At 35.1% G+C, this 17,192-nt stretch overlaps 1 protein-coding gene across 2 annotated transcripts; it reads right to left on the bottom strand.

Annotated features, from left to right (window-relative positions):
- Positions 1-425: 425 nt before the first annotated feature.
- LOC141405350 (arylsulfatase B) lies at positions 426-16,711 on the bottom strand. 2 transcript variants are annotated; one of them, XM_073989580.1, is made up of 9 exons: positions 16,407-16,711; positions 15,847-16,096; positions 8,241-8,400; positions 8,086-8,173; positions 7,764-7,930; positions 7,478-7,699; positions 1,226-1,538; positions 735-1,172; positions 426-667 (listed from the first exon to the last, which is right to left on the bottom strand). In XM_073989580.1, exons 2-9 carry the CDS (start codon positions 16,045-16,047, stop codon positions 496-498), a joined length of 1,761 nt encoding a protein of 586 aa, XP_073845681.1. In that variant the 5' UTR covers positions 16,048-16,096; positions 16,407-16,711; the 3' UTR covers positions 426-495. The 2 variants fall into 2 exon arrangements, with proteins under 2 accessions (XP_073845681.1, XP_073845680.1); XM_073989579.1 differs by having other exon boundaries at positions 15,847-16,703.
- Between the last annotated feature and the right edge of the window lie 481 nt (positions 16,712-17,192).

Raw genomic sequence — 17,192 nt, 5'->3', positions numbered from 1 at the left:
TTGTGGGAGCATCTCGGTGGCTGTGGTTTGGTCCCAAATCGCGGGTAGAGTTTCAGCTCGAATGTGGAGTTGCATATCAACCGGGTGCCTGACCCATAGAAAGGCAGGAGTTTATATAGGCTCCGCTCCTAACCAAGGTGGCGATCACGTCCAAATACGTGTTAGCGAATTGGTACTCGTACTTCTGTGCGGGGGCGTTGGTAGACGCACGTATTCACCCGGTGTTAAGAACAGTGTGAGGTAGACCGCAAGGTAGGTACTCACATAAAGCACCACGACGTATGTACATTCATATGTATACGAACAATAATAAAAATGTTAAAGCTAAATTAAAGTTTGAGGGGGCGCTATTCAAGTGAACGACAGTGTATACTAAAAACACTTGCATTTCTTTTTAATAAAAACTCTGATTGAGTGTTAAATAATTAACCCGATTAAAAATACAATCACTTATTTATTGATTACCTTAACCTTAACCTAACACTAATAACAATATCATATACTTCCAATTACGTCATTTCCTTCTTCAAAATCTCCAAAATTTGTCCATGTATAACCCCATTTACTTGGATATCCATTAGGATCTAATGGTTTGTTTGAGGGAGGTACTGCTGTTGCATTTATGACTTGAAGTTCATCCATTAACGCTTTCAATATGCTGGGATACCTGAAATTGTCATTTTAAACAAACGGTTATTAAAATGGATCTCTTCCAATAATCTATTTACACTTACTTATGAGCTAAATTGTACTTTTCACAGGGATCATCTTTTACATTGAATAGGCAAGGCTTCTCCAGCGGCTTACATACTGTGCCCTCTTTTAAATAGGGCATGCGAGCTGAGCAATCTATATTCGATTCCATGCGCATGCGTGAAATATCTGCCAATGTGGGTAACATATCGATTGTGGCCAAAGAGCGACCAGCTAAACTGGAGCGTACAGCCTTGTAGTTATATGAACGGGCATTACGATCTCCGGCGGGACCATACCATCCATCCCAGGCTCCGTTGTAATGAGTACCAATTACAACTTTCCAATCGCTACGTGTTAAGGCGGCACTACCCCATATATCATCGATATTATGGAGTATAGCTCTGCGCGGCGAAACATCATCATTGGATAAAGCATCCCATACACTGACACCGTCTAAGGGTAGTGAGGATATATTCCTAAATAAAATAAAACTTTAATTTTGTTTCCTTTGCAAACAAAGTCTACTTACAGTAAGGCTTCGTCACCCTTTATAGCCGACAGCAGTGTTGGCAACCAATCTACAATGTGCATTGTTTGATCAGCCAAACGTCGTCGCTTCTTCAAACGTGGTGACCACAATAGACCAGCACCTCTCACACCACCCTCCCACAGGGTATTCTTAACACCTCTCAATGGCCAATTGGATGCGTGATTCAAATTAAATCCCTCCGCCGGTCCTCCATTGTCTGTACTGAACACAATTATGGAATCGTTTAACATATTCTGCTTTTGCAACTGCTGCACAATTCGCCCAACCGAGTCATCAAGTTTACTAACCATTGCTGCAAGAGGCAGAAGAGTGGAGAACAACAGATTGTCTAATTAATTTAAGTCAAAATAACGTTGTGCGGGTGACATTTGTGCAGAGCATTTCATATTTTTTTATTAAATTGCTAATTATTTCATATTTTCCGCCACGATGATGATGATGTGGGAACACCAATCTCCACATCACCATCATTACATTACAGAGGTCTAAAGATCTATGACGTTACATTAATTAGTCTGACTTAAAAGTCTACAACGACAATATATCAGGTAATTGCATACCTTTCGGAGCGAACTTTTGGGGATGCTTTTAAATGCACAAAAACACATACACACAATGCATAATTGTTTATTACGTTAGCGAAACGTATTTTCTGGCCACATACGTACCCTCAACCTACAATGGGGCCACACAAAAAGGGTAATGATATTGTCAAACAATACCATTCATTCATTGGGTAAGTAAACAAAAATGAAGATGACGTGATAAATAATGCACCAAAGTGAATATCTATGAAAGGAATGTCTGTTACAAATTTTATCTTGGCGTCAAACTTGTTTTTAGGTCATAAATATTACCCTTCAGGCAGTATTAGTGAAAACAAAACAAATTTCATGTGAAATTATGTCAACTTTTTAGTCGAAGATCAATGTTTGGGAAAGTCATTCACTGAAAGTCATAGTAAGGTTTGGGTATACGTTCAACAAGACTGACATAATAATCCAGATGTAAACATACTGTGACTTTCTAAGTGATATCACGTTTGGAATGCAAGCGTAATTGTCTCTACATAGGATGATAAACTGGACAACGGGGGCATTAGTATTAATGGAAAAGAGGTAGTTATGTGACGACAGATCTTGATGCAAAAAAATATATCTCACCAAACTTAAAGAACAAAATAAACAGTAGTATGATTCCGTAACTCTTGTTTTGATTAACGAACAAAATCCAAAATTAAAACACAAAATTACTTTATTTAAAGCTACACACCGACGTAGCCAGAGGGTGGGGGCCCGGCAAAAGCAGAAGAGAAGGTTTAAAATGACTGCGAGTTTTTTGAAACGAATAATAGGAAGAGGTTACATCGCAAACACAGAAAACCATGTAAAGCGGTTTCACTACCTCATACCACTCGCCTATTAACTCGAAGTCGCCATAGAAACCCACAATTCTATTTGTGTAAAACAGGGCGCATGGAACAAAATAGTTCTTCCTTTTTCCATCTTCGGTAAAGGACTTTGCGAAGACTCACGAAAAAACTGATGTGAAACCGATTATTGTTCCTCAAAATCTCAACGAGTAAATTAGTATCAGTCGGCTTTACTGGCAGGGATATATCCTTAGGCTGTGTAAATTGAATGGACAGATCGAATACACCACCGAAATACTTTTCGCCAAAAATTATGTAGTTAAAGAATATGGATTTGGATTAATGATCACAATTCCTTCCAATAGATATTGCGCCCACCAGTATTTTCAGTTGGTCACCATATAATTTAGAGCTGTTGGACCATTATGTCAGGAATGATAGACTTCCCATGAAAAACATAATATCGCTGCAGACAGGACCACAAGGAGTGTCTTCGGTAACAATTTTCAAATGATCCTCGAACAGAGCTTAAACTGCACTTAAACAAAACTTTTTGAACTTTTCATTCATAATTTTGCGATTTAATTTCACAGATTTTTGTCAGTAACCAAAAAATGCCCTAGAGAATCCCACTACAGGTCTTAAACTGCACTATTCTGAAAATTTTAGAATTTTTCTGTGGAATGTTTCCAACGTAGTGGACCAATATAGTCCATCTTCGAACTTGATTTTAGTTGGGACAAAAATAATACGAGGGCCGAATTTCGGATAGAATGGGTTGATCCGTTCGAGAGTTATCGGGCTTTCCAGCCAACCAGACAGACGGACGGACATCGCTAACTTGACTCCAAATTGTCTGAAACGGGTTTCGTCCAAACATACTTGGGGCCTAAAACCTTTATTTCGTTGGAAAGTGTGTAAATTCCCTCATTAGCCAAAAGGCTGAGGTTATAAAAAATGTTTCTTTACACAACCTAAGAGTATTTGTATACATGTTTAGACCTTGGATTGGGCGCCAGAATTTCATTTTAAAAGAATTCAAGTCTGGTTGCCAGAGTTTTGCTTGCTCCTGAACAATTTAAAGGATCCACGAGTATAAACCAGAATTTCTCCAATGGAAGACCAACGATTGAATACCACAATAAGTGTATTGCCAGACGCACGATTGAACGACAGAACTAAGCATTAAGAAACCCACGATTGAGCGCCAGAATTTCATGATGATAGACTCACTATTACTCAGCATTAGTTCTCTATCAACACAACCTCTATTGGATTTTATACATTCTTTATGATACGATTTACGATTAGGAACCAAAATTTCTATGGGCTCCACCATATCTGTGAGGTAATAACTACAATTAGTTTCTTTATGAAAATAACAATGATTGGACGTCCGAATTTCTGCATGAAGTTTCAATCTTAGGTCGCCAGCATTTGTCATTAAAAATATCCATGATGTTTCTCTATGAAAACAACCCATTTGCGCGCCAGAGTTTTTCTGTTAAAATAAACACGATTGGATGCCATAACTTTTCTATAAACAAATTGACGCCTGGTCGCCAGAATATGTATATTTAAAAGATACAGTTTGGAATCCAGAACATTAATATAAACAGGACCGTGATTGGAAGTCAGAAGTTGCCCATTAACACACCCACGATTGGGCTCCAGAATTGGTCTATTAACAAACCCACGTTTTGTCGCTAGAATTTTTATTTAACAGGATCTCATGGAAACCATAATAACACTGACACCGCAGCGTGATAGAGGGCCAGAAAAGAAGACACGTGTCTCAACATTTTTTCCATCACTTTTATAACTGAATTCTACCTTCAATACAAAAAAAAAACAAAAAACCTTTGGATGACGCCACGATGTCCCCAAATTCCCACTGCATAGATCAATTCTCAACTAATCCCATCTTCTTTTCATAAAGTGCTCAAAAAAATTAGAGTGCAAAATTGAAGCCATTTTTTTTACTTTTTTGAAGTACGTAACAAAGGAAAGGACGTGGCCATTCCATAGACATATTTAACGCAATTTTGGCCTTGCGGTTATAAGACATTACAAAGTGTTGATTTCCTAAGAAATCGTATAGTTATAATATCCAAAGCGCTACAACTGCTTTGACTATGTTCTCTATGCTCAAATAAATAATTTTAAGATATTTCTAAGGTTTTCCGACTGTATTCCCTTTCTTTTGGTCATTAAACTACGTTGGTCTTACCGAGTGGGCCCCCAAAATTTTGGTCCGGGCCGTCACCTCAACTATTATATATTTGTGTTCGTATATTTTTTTCACCATGAGAACCGCAATATATACCGGATGCCTGTCCCGAGATCTTTTGGTTCGTATCGGAATAGAGTTGTTCAGCGCACCGAAAATACATCATTCCTTCAATTCAATTGGAACGGTCTCCGCAACAAAGTAAGCAAAATGAGGCGGAGGAACCACGAGAGACCTGAGGAGACTTCAAAGTATTCTATAACAAGGCCTTCAAGTTTTCTATAACAAAACCTTTTAATATTCTATAAGAAGTCTTCCATATGAAGACCTTCAAGTCTTCAATAAGAAGACCTTAAAGCCTTCTATAAGAAGACCTTCAAGTCTTATATGTATAAGAAGACCTTAAAGTCTTCTACAAGAAGACCTTCAACTTCTATAAGAAGGCCTTCAAGTCTTCTATAAGACCTTCAAGTCTTCTTTAAGAGTGCCTTCAAGTTTTCTATAGGAAGACTTTCAAGTCTTCTTTAAAAATACCTTCAAGTCTACTATTAAAAGACTCCAAAGTCCTCTATAAAAATACCTACAAGTCATCTATGAGAAGCCCTTAAAGTCTTCTATCAGAAGACCCCAAAGTCTTCTATGAAAAAACGTTGAAGTCTTTCGGTATTTGTTAACCATGGGAGAGGCAATATATCCCGGAATGCCAGCTCCGAGCTCTTTTGGTCTGTGCCGGGATATAAATGGATCTGTTCCATTTGCCAGATTCGCATCCACCACACCGCTTTCATCGCAGCTACAGCTGGTCACCACATTTCCGAACAGAGGTCACGGGAATAACAAGCATGATGAACTTCGTTGTACTAACCCTGAAGGCCCAAGAGTTAGGAAACTGGCTGTTGAAGTCCACAGGCTAATAGGCGAGCATAAGCTGAAAAGTGGCTAGACTACCTGAACAAGGCAACATTGGCAACTCTCAAATCCGGGAGAAAAGAACGATAGAACGGCTTTTAATTTCAACGGTGTGATACCAACTGACCCTAAGAGGAACGCGTGTTATTTTAACCAGCAGTTTCTAGAGCACTCCGAGAGTGATAAGGCCGTATAAGAGCCATCGCAGCCACGGAAATACCGCAATGATATCTCACCATGATGAGCGATGTTGCAGACGTGAAATCATCAAAAACATTAGGTGAACCTGTGGTTGAGTATTTAACAAGTGTCCTCAATCTACCTTTAGTCAGCTATTTTCTACCAGAAGCCTGGAAATTTGGCTGGGCGGTCGCGCTACAGAAGCCAATCAAGGATGCGTGCAGAACTGTATCGTACATGCCGATCTCCCTCTTGTAGCCAATAGCAAAGATTCATATTCCTCTATGTATACCTAGCATATCTTACGTGGTGTGGGATAATTCACCATAATACCCCATAATAATCAACATTGCCGAGTTCCATGAAAACAGCCTATAGACAACTATGAGAAGCTTATAGGCAGCAAACTAGTAATATGTAAAGCTAAACAAGTAAGAAAAGCGTTAAGTTCGATCAGGCCGAACTTTTTATACCCTCCACCACAAATTTCAGCCATTTCGGTGGATTAATGTGGCCACAACCCTCAAAATACCGAAATTCTGAGGGTACCGTTCTATGGGGGCTATATGATGGCGTGGGCCTATACCTAAAACTTTCTGGGGGAAAGTTTTATACGCCTAAAGAAGACTAAATACCAAATTTCAGCCATCTCGGTGTGATAATGAGGTTAAAACGTTCAAAATATCGAAAATCGGGAGATATTGTATTATGGGGGCTATATCAAAACGTAGACCTATATAAACATTTTATGGTAGAAATGTTACTTAGCCTCTGGAAACACAAAATACCAAATAACAACCAATTCTGTGGTCAAATGGGTCTAATACATTCAAAATATATTAAAATGACGCGTACTTTATATGGGGCCTTATATGGGGGCTATACCAAAACATGGACCTATATAACCCAACTTTGGTAGGAATGTTTTCTGGCCTCTGAAGACACAAAATACCAAATTACAACCAATTCTGTGGTCAAATGGGTCTAATACATTCGAAATATATTAAAATGACGCGTACTTTATATGGGGCCTTATATGGGGGCTATACCAAAACGTGGACCTATATAACCCAACTTTGGTAGGAATATTTTTTGGCCTCTGGAGACACAAAGTACCAAATTACAACCAATTCGGTGGTAAATTGGGCCAAATATCTTAAAAATTCCTTAAAACGACGGCGCGTCACGCGTCATTTTGTATGGGGGCTATACGAAAGCGTGGACCTATATAGCCCGCTTTCAATACCAAAAGTCCTACGTAAATATAACTTATTTTCCCAAAATTTCATCAACCTACGTCAATCCGTTCGGACGCTAGAGTGATTTCCACAGACGGACAGACGGACGGACATGGCTATATCGATGTAGAATTGCACGCTGATCAAGAATATATATACTTTGTGGGGTCTACAATGATTATTTCGAGTAGTTACAAACGTACTGACAAACTTAATATACCCCCATCCTATGGTGGAGGGTATAAAAAGAGGTTACTCAGACATATCTGTTAACCAATTGCTGAATATATTCATTAACTCACCAGCATATTTTCTGCGTCCAAAATGCTGAATATGTTGCATTTTCGATAAATCAGCGTCGGGGGCACGTAACGGATCATAAGGATTGCCAGAATGAACCGCTGCATGGGCAACATATAAAAATAAAGGTTTCGTGGCATTATGAGTGGAAATAACTCTTAAAGATTCTTCGGTGACTAAATCCGTGGTATATTTTCCATGTAAATTATAACCAACATTCATTCCTGTTGATAAAACAAAACACAATTTGAATAAAAATCTATAAAGTCAAGATATAAACCTACTTACCATCCCTTAAATCTATTCCCCATTGACCTGATTCAACAGCCGTATGATCAAAGTAATCATGATGTCCTGTCCAGTATCCTACATGAGAAGAGAAACCACGGTATAGGGGAGTGTATTGATGTTTATAATGGCCCAAATGCCATTTGCCGGCGATGTGTGATGAATACCTTTAGAAAGATGGGGAGTTTAGATATGAATGGTAAATTATTGTGGAAAATTTACGATACCAAGGAAAGTATGAAAGATACTCAGATTAAGAAAAATATTCGATAAAGAAATGAGCAAACTTTCATTGGCATTGTGTGCAAATAAAATTCTCTACCCCAGTTCATTGAAATATTGCGGCATTAGTTTCTCTGTCAAAGGCAGGCCACGTGGTTCGGCTCCATATAACACGGTATGCTGCATTCCTAAAAACAATTTTTTCAAGTATATGTATACATGTATTTTTGATATTGCTGTTACAAATTTGTTTACCTGTGTGAATGGGATATTTTCCAGTCATTAACGCTGACCGAGATGGTGTACAAATCGGGTTGACATAATAGCGGTTTAAAATAATACCCGAAAAAGCCAAAGCATCGATATTCGGTGTTGGTATTTCGGAGGATCCTCTAAAGCCAACATCGTTAAAACCCTGTAAAAAAGTTTGGTACTGTTTAGTATGCACACAGAGAAAAATATATGTTAGAAATATGTTTGGATCCAAACAAATATTTGTTTGGACTGGTTGCAAACTAATATATGGGTCCAAATAAATATATGTTTGCAATATTTTGTAACATATCTCAATTTTATTTGTTTGGGTACCAATATATTTTTTTTTATGTTAGAACATATTTTTTTATGGGTTGAGAAAGGATTTTTATCAAAGAGCGTAACAACATGGCTCTCGCCTGATTTAAAATAAAGAGCTGTCTGTATGGTGCAATAGAAGTCGCAGAAGCGACGACGAGACTACCTTTCAGTGTGGGTCGCTCTAGTCTACGGGTGCACACGAAGAGAATGCTATTTTGAGTGATTACATGGGAAAGAGAACTGAATTTTTCTAAGAGTAATTAAAATATTTTAAGCTATGGTTTTTATTAGCTTTTTCATTGTTAAATCATTGCGGAGAGGTCCAAAACTATAATATTAAATAAAGAATTATGTGTTAAAAGTTGTAATTTTAATGCAAAACAATAATTTTAATAAATGTTAATCCGTTGCCTTCTCAACAACGACTAATCAACTGAGCGTAAGTGTTCGTGTCAATGATGAACACGAAGAGAGCATTTGTATGGTGAATCGTACGAAAACGTAAAGGTGAGTGCTCATCTTGTTTAAATATGGTTGTAGTTAACTTTTTCGTAAAGAAGCGTGCATGCTTGCTCTAGTCGGTGAAGTGAATAAATAAATCAGTGTTTTGTGTTTTCTTAAAGTAATAGTGTTTTTTAGTAAATTAAAACCAAAAAGGTGAATATTTTATTGGGCAAGGAAGAAATCGCATTTAATATTGGTAATAACATTAATACATTTTTCATATACATACATGCATATATTTGAAAATATGGATGTACATATTTATTACATTATAAAATCATTTGATTTTGAGGAGAATGTGTTTTATTTTACAACTAACGAGAAACCATCAACGATGTTTCTATATTTTATAATTAATAGTTTTTGTTTTCTTTCTAAATTTGTGACAATATTTCTTTTATTTTGAATTTTTTATGTATCTAAGCGCCTGTAGTTGTTTTTGTGTTTGGTATTTCTATACATTTCAATAAAAGAAAAACCACCACCATTTTTAAATGTGTGTATGCCAGAGTAATGGGTCTCCCGTAAGCGTACACAGGTTGTGAGCTAGAGTAAATTTACGCTCTAGGGAGACCCATTGTCTAACTCTGGAGTATGTGTATTAGGGTTATGGCTTTTTTACAACCTCATATCCCTGTATCATAGCGTGATGAGTTTTGCCATAAGATTACATAAAATCATAATTATAAGGTGATTCTGTGAAAAAACCTCACGCACAAAATGATTTTAAAATTTGAATTTATCAAAATTATGGAAAATTTTTTGAAGTCACTGTAAGCATATATACAATTGAAAATAAACTTTACAGTCACATGAGATAATTAAACTGACACAACATTTATTTCTCACTAATTTTCTTCAATTCTGAGAATCGTAAAAATGTCGTAAACGCTTTTATTTAAAGATATAATTTTTAACAACAACCAAAAAATTTAAAATTTTTTCAAAGTGGTTTGGGCATGGCTTTTTTCAATATTTGAATGAAATAAACATTATTTTAGTTATAAGTAGGCTTATATTTATTCATACGCGCAACAAAAAATAATTTTTGAAAAAAAAATTTTTTTCATTTCATAAATTTTTTCAAAAAATTATATTTTTAAAATCGATTTGTGCGTGAACTTTTTTTATATTTCAATGGAATAAACGATAGCATAGTGATTATTAGGCAAAAGTTCATTCATCCCTGCTACAGGAAATCATTTTTGAGAAAAAATGTCAAAAAGTCATAACCCTAATGTGTATGTGTTTTTGCGGATTTTGGGTTTGTATTTTTTTTTTGTTTTTGTTTGCAGGACCCAAACATATGTTATGTTTGGAACTGGTTGCAAACAAACATACGTTTGCTGCAAAATATGTTTGGGGCATATGTTAGAGAGCCCTTTTTTCTCCGTGCAGTTAACTAAATAAATTAATATATCCTTTGGAATTCTGTCTCTAATGATAATTGTTAAATACTAAGGTTTTATTCGATATTAAAAGTGTAGAGTCTATTTTAAGATCCCGGTTTATTCTGAAAATCCCCTAAATACGTATATATTTTGGTGAAAATGTACCTTATGATTTTTTGTTCAATCAGAAAATTTCAGCCATTCTGAGAACATGTAATTTTTTTCTTTTCAAATAAAATCACTGAAGATTTAACAATTGTATATTGTGAATAAAGCCTCTTACCATTGAAGTAGTTTTAGTTAGTAGCGCTTGCAATTATTTTACATTATTATTTTATTGTTACCCTTGCATGTATCAGACTCAATAAAAAATTCGCAAAATTTGCAAAAATTCTATAAAATATACACCTTTTAAAAAGTAAAAGTTTCAAGTACACAAATCATCCAAAGTACAGAAATATGCTGGCGACATTTGTCAATGATGATATTTCTTGCTATTATACAATTAACAGTTTGGTACTCGTATCATATGCACCCATGCCATTTTTTAATTTACATCGTTCTGAAAAATATCACGTTTTCTCAAATAACATACAACTAATTTAATAATTTAGTAATAATAATTTGATGAGTTTGCTATTCAAATTCAATTATTTGTTATATTTTGTGTAAATTTGAGCCATTCGAAAAATCACGTTTTTTATGGCTTTACCTAATTAATTGCGTGTTGCGTGTTCGTTCAAAAATCAAGAACAAAATACTTGTATTTCAAATTGAAATACATATATTTTTTTTTGAGCGCACACGCAACTTGGAATTAATTAGGTGAAGCCGTAACAAATAAAATAAGCAATTTCAAAATCAATATGTCTTTTCCAGAACCTGCTAATTTTTACAACGATAACATTTTTTCCTTTATTTTATCGAAAAAAATAGTAAAAATTAGTAAATTCTTGCAGTTCTGGAACAAACCAAAAATTTATTGTATTGAATTGTTGTGTTCCAATCCTAAAAACAAATAATGTCTAAAATTGAGAAAAAGGACATACATATCGATGCCTTACTTCCTCAACCTCGTATCTTAAAAAATACAACTTTTCAGGAGAGGCAAAAAACGAGTTATCTTTTGATACATCCCTGTTTGGGTAAAAGTTTAAATTGTTAGGGAATTGAGTACATCTATGGATATTAGTAGGAATAATCTTTTCTTTTGTAGTTTAAGCATGAAACTCATTTATTTATTCAAATTTTGATTTTTCAAATTCAAATTTTCGTGAAAACAAGGAAACAAAAAATGAAGGAAATTTTGTTCATGTTTCTGTTAATTACGAATGGTGTCGTGGAAACATGTTAATTCGTGTACGTCGTTCGACAGGCGAACAACGTAATTGAAACGCTCGTGTGAACATGGCATTAGTCACTTTTTGATTAGATCAAACGTTTTCAAAAAATAAATCCGAAAACCTAAAAACCCTTAAAATTTGACCTTTGACCCCGAATAACTTTTTTTCACACATGGGATCGATGGGGACTTTAAGGACGTTGCTTCTAATGGCAAACTCTAACTCTCCACCGAAATTCTGCTCTGTGGAAATTTTTGCTATTACGATGTTTCTATTTCACTGCTAGTGAAAGAGAAGAAGACTAGAGCTTCTTTACTTGTGGCACAAGTTATTGCAAACCTTACACTTGACTGAAAATATATACTGCTTTTGTTTGAGTTGTACGAATGGGTACTCTTTCTGCTATTCCGCTAGAGTAAACAGCAGTTAGCTGAGAACGCTCCAGTCCAAGCCCTAGGACTAGAGAGTCAAAAACATCGGTGCAAGGGTACCATCGCACTATAGGTAATTTAGCCTGTTTTTGAGGCAAAAATTAATAGCGGCGGACTTATGGGCTTTTTATACATTTTAATGCTTTATATGCAAAAGTAAGCTAAAAAAAAGAATTACACAGTAAAATTCGGATATAGCGAACATCGGTTATAAGCAGCGTACGTAAAAATACTTTAAATAACATTTCCAATCGTTTCGTTTCGTATTTTCCATAGGAACAATACAAAACGAAACATAACCCACGTTGGCCGAGCTCGCTGTTTAGTTTTGTTTTGTATACATTCGTGAGTACGAACAAAACGAAAAGCGAAAAGTACTCAACTCCACAAGAGCAGATAGAAAACGGAATAGTCTAAACCAAACCCGTTCGTGGGTATTGATTTGGTTACGAAGTTTTTCGGCAAATCACACACATGCGACCCGAACGCAAAGTAAGAGAGCAAATGTTTTGATTTTTTTACTTCAGTCTTGTACTGAATTTCATGCATGCAGGTTGATGCCGCTTTATTTGTTTATTTTTGGGTACACAGAAAAGATTTTGCAGTTGTACAGCAAATATGTGGAGGGAAGAATTTAAAAATGATTTTTGTTTTGTATTAATATTTTTAATGACGCAGAATGCCTCGTCTGCAATGCAACAATAAAAAATGTATGTATGCTTAGAAAGTCTTAAAAAATCATTTTTATATACAATTTGTTTTTTCTCTCAAAAAAATTAACATATGAAGAAAAATACTTTTCAAATTATGAAGTTATTTATATTATTTTTAATTTAAGTCATACAAAGCGAACGCGCCAACAATATATTTTTCATTTCACACTCAATATGAAAATCATCAACCTGTTCTGTCAGTGTAATTTTACCCACACATAAACAATTTAAGCGCTCGCTCTTCTTGGTCGGCTATGGTCTAAACTCATGTGAATAAATCAAAAACGTTTGGTGGTTGATAAAATTCACTGTGGTATGCTGATTGGTGGTTGATAAAATTCACTGTGGTATGCTGATCTTATAGGGGGTTGTTAAGCAATCACATGTGTGTGTCTGAGTGTGTCATTGACAATACGCACGGCAAGCGTTTCCCAAAAATACTTCTTGTTTCGGTGGTGAATGAAACAACTCGGCAAAGCATAACTGAAGTTACATTTCCGCAATCGTACGGTTTCCATCTTTTTACATTGAAAAGTTTGTGTTTTTGTTTTGGTTGTGAGAATGAAACGATTCAGAGAAGCTGAAAAGTTTGTGGCTTTGTGTGATTGGTACGGGAATCGTTTTGTTTGTTTCCGTTCATTGGTTATAAGAAACTACGTTTATAACGAACAAAGTTTTGTTTTCCCAAAGAATTTTTCTTTATATTTCTACACACATTCAACTTCTTAAAACGACCACGATTATAACGAACAAAAATTGTCACACCGCGAGTAGAATTTTTGACAATTCGTTAGGATTTACAGACCCGCTTTTAATCACAAGCGGATAGCGACGAATTGAAGCAATGTTTCAAATATATTTACATATGATATTTAAAAGTAAGCTTTAATAAGAATTTTACAGATGAACACGTTTATAACGAACGCCGGATATAATAAACATTTTACCAATTTTATTCGTTCCAACCCAATGAACGCTGTTAAAACAAAAGACGGATCAATATTTTAATTTATTAGTGGGAAAAATTTTATAAATATTATTTTTTTAAAAGGACCAAATAAATCACGCAATCATGTTTCCTAGTTAGAACGTATTACGGCTATAATTAACAAAAATGTTGACCACGGCACGTCTGTACATTTTTAGAACACATGGTGAATATTTATTTAAAGAAAACGTCTTTTTAGTTCAAATCGCATGCTGATTTGTGTTTAATATTTCCTTCAACAAACAAAAATATTTTTTCTGCAAGAAGGGCACATTCAAACAAGTGACATAACTCAAAAAACGCAAAAACTCACTTTGTAAAAATCTTAAATATAAGACTATAATTTTGTAACAAAAATTCTCAGGTTGTATAGGGTAAGTGCACCTAATGTCGGCATGTACCAGTAGTCGGCACCTTTTGAATTTGAACTCAAATAACTAAAAATTAAGAAAACAAAATAGAAAAATAATCTTAAAAATGCTTCAACAATATTGTCAGCTAACAGTATATAAAATTTCATTGAGCTAGGACCAATTATTACATCGAAATTTAAGTTTTTGTCAGTGAGGGTTTTTCACCACAACCGAAAATGCATGTTTCTTAAGAAAAAAATTGTGGAGATGTTAACCTTATAAGCTCTATAATTATTTTAAAATGAAGAAATTTTCCACAAAATTTTTGTTATGTAGGTAGAGAACTGTTAAAAGAACACTTCAGAAAAAGAATTTTTTAAAAAATATTTATAATTGTGCAATTTTTGCTGATGCCGACTTTAGGGACAAAAAAAATATAAAATTTGCCTGAAGTCGGCATGGGGTTATAAACATTGGTTTTTATCGATTACTTTTAGCTAAAAATTATAAAAAATACTAAAGAAATACTTTAAAGGCAAATTAATAAAAAAATAGTTTCAATTTGAAAGGAACTTTAGCGATTTTAAGCAATATTAGCCATGATTTGAAGTACGTACGTTGTGGGGTGCCGACAACTGGGTAATAGATGCCGACTATTGGGTACGCACTAATTTATTTAAACAATATGTTAAAATTTCCTTATTTTTTGAAGTAAAATCAATAGAAATTTATATAATAAAATAGAAACGTATAAATATCGAATGCTTAAGCTATTGTTCTTTCAAATATTTAAGAAAAAATGTAAAGTATGCATTTTTTCTTTATTTAAATATAACATGCCGACTACTGGATCATATCATGCCGACTATTGGGGAATGGTGCCGACTACTGGTGAAAAAGCAGTATTTCACTAAAATTGTATTTTTTGCATGTTGAACAGAAATAATCAAAAAAATTGTTTATATAATCTAAAACTACACAAAATAACGAATCATAACAACTTAAATTTAATTTGATTGGATATTTAGACTCGGAATGACATACGGCTAAAGATACGAGAATCCTTAAAGTGCCGACTACTGGTGCACTTACCCTACTATTGGCCTGTTCCCGTACTTTATAAAGTGGTAAAAGTTGTAAAAGTCGTAACCGATTTTCATATAAATTTTGTGTACGGAAATGCAAAATGTGTAAAAGTGGTAAAAATTGTAAACATTTTTAGTTCTGGAACAGAGTTTATGTATAAAACTCATACGGATGCAACCACTACAAAACTAAGACAAAATTTGGAGGCATCCGAATGCGTTTTGCCGGTTTTTGGTACTGCCATGACTTAGAACGCTTTAAATGTATAATTTTGACGTAAGGTGGCATATGAAAACAGTCCTGCAGCCCAAGAGTCCGATAAAAAAACAAGTGACCGAAAGCATGGTTGTAAAAAATTAGAATAAAAATACACAAGATCCAAAAGTTTGGAAAGCTATTCCATTATAAACACCACTTACACACGTTTGGCATCGGGCCACCTTAATAACTAAGTATTTCATTGTTCGTAGACTTACCAAATCATCTGCCAAAATAAAAATTATATGTGGTGGCTTTTGTGTGGTTGGGGGCTCACCATTCGCATTTATCGTACTTCCACAATATGAATTCGGAACATGTTTATCACAATTATCGGGTAACTCCTTATCGGAATTAACACCACAGACCGTGAGAATTATAAATGAAATTCCGTATTTAAGATTATTGAACAGCAGCATTGCTTTCTTTGTTTTGTTCACGACCGTTTAGTAAAATGCGAAACGAAAGCTAAAACATACAAATCGCAAATAATTAAAAGTTTGCGAACAATCAACAGACAAACACAAATCGCCAAACAAAACAATGCAATGTTCAATTGTTTATTTCCCCATCAACAACACAACAATCCCACACTCGTTCGTCAATGCACTTGGGGCAGCCAACAGGTTAGCATCCAAAATTTACGTTGTTGTTACAGCAACAACAAAAAAGGCAAAGAACGTGTACGATGATGCATGCAATTCCATTCGAATGCGAATAGTTTCGTAAATACAAACGCCCGCCCAATGTAGGTAGCATAAAGCGTTATGCCGCTCACTGAGACGCCAAAACAATTAAGCCTTGCAGCGGCAATCCGTGATCCATTGTTTATCTTCTAAAAAAAACTTTTTTCTTGGCAGCACTTCCGAAAGATTTTTAATTAGTTTTGAACGGAAATCTGGAGATGTTTTTATTTTTAGTTTTCGATTTGGATTTTGTGATTGCAAAATTTAATTTTGTTTATTCGGCATTTTCTGCACTTTAATTTTTGTAATTTTAGGCCCGTAAAAAACAACAACACGAAATTTGCTAGCGCCCGTCTACATTCAATAACTTCAACAATTCAACTGGCAATGAATGAATGGACAGCATTTACTTACACCAACCGAAGCGATCGTTCGTAGTACGCGCACATAATAAAGTAAAATCGATGAGTGGAAACCGCAAGACCAAGCATTTATGTACCTCGTTTGTTTGTTTGTTTGAAGAGCTCTTTAGCACCGACCGACACACGTCTGACGACAACAAAACAAATGTTTAAGAAGTTACGATCGAACAAACGTGGTGGCAATGCACCCTATAAACAGCAGAACCAAAAAATATGAATGCATGTACTAAGAATTCCTCTTAGACATGTTAACAGATTCTCTTAGTTGCTCCACTATGTGTGGAAAGGGGTTAAAATACATAGATTAGTTTTAGCCCAATACTTTGTAACATATCGAAATGGAGCTAGATGGACCTCTCACTAAGAACTGTTGGTATTGAATTTGGGCGTATGAACTTGCCGACAAAGATATAGATTAGGATAAAATCTCAAAAGTTTTGCAGGGGTGGTACCTAA

Source organism: Musca autumnalis, unplaced genomic scaffold, assembly GCF_047663935.1.
Source record: "Musca autumnalis isolate F117 unplaced genomic scaffold, ASM4766393v1 scaffold_5, whole genome shotgun sequence".
NCBI classification, from domain to species: Eukaryota; Metazoa; Arthropoda; class Insecta; order Diptera; family Muscidae; genus Musca; species Musca autumnalis.
The sequence above is the reverse complement of the archived record's forward strand: the minus strand, read 5'-3'. Positions and strand labels throughout refer to the sequence as shown.